The sequence below is a fragment of the Carassius gibelio genome, chromosome B15, assembly GCF_023724105.1.
Source record: "Carassius gibelio isolate Cgi1373 ecotype wild population from Czech Republic chromosome B15, carGib1.2-hapl.c, whole genome shotgun sequence".
Lineage (NCBI taxonomy): Eukaryota > Metazoa > Chordata > Actinopteri > Cypriniformes > Cyprinidae > Carassius > Carassius gibelio.
In genome coordinates, this window is record NC_068410.1 from 25,644,983 (window position 1) to 25,647,948 (window position 2,966).

General features: G+C 32.6%; 1 protein-coding gene across 1 annotated transcript; it reads left to right on the forward strand.

Annotated features, from left to right (window-relative positions):
- Positions 1 to 1,024: 1,024 nt before the first annotated feature.
- On the forward strand, positions 1,025 to 1,948 carry LOC127972390 (putative gustatory receptor clone PTE03). Its single transcript, XM_052575852.1, has one exon. It carries the CDS (start codon positions 1,025 to 1,027, stop codon positions 1,946 to 1,948), a length of 924 nt encoding a protein of 307 aa, XP_052431812.1.
- Positions 1,949 to 2,966: the final 1,018 nt, after the last annotated feature.

The window sequence follows — 2,966 nt, forward strand, 5'->3', positions numbered from 1 at the left end:
CCCGGGAACCAATGTTCTGTATGTATATTATTGCCGTATTCAAGTGATTTAACATTTTTCGTTTTTCACTAACCACGCATAACTTTTTTTTCTCAAAAACACAATCATGTACATAAATGTGGCTCACATATTATTATAGTCCAGTTTGTGCTGATTACAGTGAGATCAGACTTTAGCCGTTTAGATGTGTATAAGAAACTGAAAAAAGCACAAATGTCAGGGCATGACAAAACTTATCCAGGCCCCAAAAATACCCATAGACTCCAGAGGGTTAAACAAAATGCGTTCATTGCGTCCTGTTGACCTCATTTGCTTGCCTGCATAATCATCAGTAAAACTTTTTTCTGAGATCTGAGGTTTATATCACTGTATTAGTGCACTGGCGCATACACATCATTGAGGAACCTTGGAGTGTGACATATGAGGGCAACCCCAGTATTACAGGACAGTAGCAGACAAGCCATGATACAAGTTACAGAAACTGAGCAAACAAAAGCAATATATGTCTTCCTCAGATGTAATGTTTGTTCTGTACATCAGCATTGGGTAAAACAGCATTATAATGTCCTTTGTGGCAGAGAAAGCTGCTAACGTGTAGGCAGGGATGTACTGGCCATCAGGACTATAGGAGTCTGTTCTATTTATGCAAATCAAGCACAACAAAGATGTCTCCAGAGACATGTTTTATACTATAAAAGAGCATGTACTGGCGACTCTTAGTTCTTCTAAACTATAGCACGAGTAGAGCTAATTCTCTGCACATAAACATATTATTTGGAGATGAATTGATGGTAATTTCAGATCTTATCACACAAGGTATTTCTGGTAATGCAATCACATGAATATTGTTTAACTGATTGAATAATTCATAGAGTACTTTATATTCACATGATGTATTATTTAAAACATTGTGGTTATCTAAAACTGATAACCATGAAAACTGTTTATTTGTAAGATACATAAAGGTCAAAAGGTTAACGTTTTCTGTTCTCATCCTCAGGTCAATGAATCCATTCTTTGCAAAATGGAAAATGGAACTTATTTTTACCTGATGTTGTTTGAAAATATTGGGTGCATAAGATATGTTTTTTTCGGTTTAGGATTTATTCTATATTGTGCTATTGTATTATTTAATTTCCTTATTATTCTTGCAGTTTTTCTGGAAAGGACATTGCACCTGCCCATGTATATTTTGATTTCATTTTTATCTATCAACTCTTTGTTTGGAACAACTACTTTTTTCCCAAGGTTACTGACAGACTTGCTGTCTAATACACACTCAGTCTCCCGTGCAGCATGTATCTTACAGGCTTTTGTCATTTATTCATATGCATCAAATGAAATCACAATCTTAATGTTAATGGCATTTGACAGGTATGTAGCAATAAGTAAACCATTACAATACAACAACATAATGACCCCCAGGATTTTATCTGTTTTAATATCTATAAGCTGTATTTATCCAATGCTTTGTCTTGGTATTGCTGGTATATTAAATGCCAGACTCACGATGTGTGGTAACAAGCTGTGGAAGGTTTACTGTCACAATTTTGAAATTGTAAAACTTTCTTGTGCAAACACTATTGTTAATAATGTTTTTGGCTTGTTCATATTGGCCACAACTCTTATCATGCCTTTAAGTTTTATATTATACTCTTATGTTAAAATTCTTATCATTTGTAGAAAAAGCTCACTAGATTTCAGGAGAAAAGCATATCAAACCTGTGTTCCACACATAGTGATCCTCTTAAATTTCTCATTAGCTATTTTTTGCGAGATCACTTTGAGTCGGGTTGCAACTTTGGAACTCCCTACAGAGCTTTCAGTTATTCTTTCATTAGAGTTTCTCATTGTACCACCCATCCTGAACCCTCTTGTTTATGGTTTGAAATTTCCTGAAATTCGCAAAAAAGTTCAATGCATTATAAAATCTTGCAAAAAGCTTTAACAGATGCTGCACAGAATGTTAACAAAGTTCAATGATTGTATTGCATAAATTATGTAATCATGGTGTACATCACATTCTGTGAAATTGAACCTTTGTTTTACTGAAAATCTTTGCCAAAATTATATATTTAATATATTTATTATACATTTTATTTTAAATTTAGCCTGTTGCTGGATTCATGACATGGTTCAGACCCTCGGTCACCTCTCAGATAACAAATATATCAGATTTCATACATTGCCTGTGAAATAAGTATATGCAATAAAATAAATGGATATAAATTGATTCAAATGTTTAATAAATTATTCCCACACTTCATGAAATTAAGCATACCATTTATCTTGTTTTAAATGGTTATTTTGTCATCATTGCTCTATCCAGCTAAATAAAACAAAAGATTAAAGGGTGATTCCCCCACAAAATCAATCTTTTGTTTTAGTGTTAAAAAGTGTATATAAGCAAAAATTATCATGGAGCGAAAGTTTGCCTGATGAATATTATACATTGTGATTTTTAAAAGATTTAATACTTTGGAAGTGAATTTTGGAAGGTGAATATTCATTATTAAATTTTTAATTATGAAAATGCATGTGAAATATTTGGGATTGAAATATTCACAGCTTAAATAACCAAATATGTTAATTTTCAGAACCTAAAAATGCAAGCCCTGGGGGAAGAAGGCAATAAAATGCAAGCACTGTTTAATGCAATGCTTTATTTATTTATTTATTGTTTATTTATTAAATTACTGATATTCAATGCGCTTTTTTGTTTCAAAGACATAAAGCATTATTCTGTCTTCCATAGCTGTCCTTACAGCACCCATAGCAGACACTTTTAAGATGGTGCTGCTGTATGATGTGGCAATGACGGTACAGAATGTTTTGCCCCAGAAGAGTCTTGTTACCATATGACCATTTTTTTGTGAACTTTCCTAATTATATCTCGAAAATGTGTAGGCTTTTTTGTACTAATTATTGTTTTTTTGTAATACGTAATTTAAACACCAAAACCTATC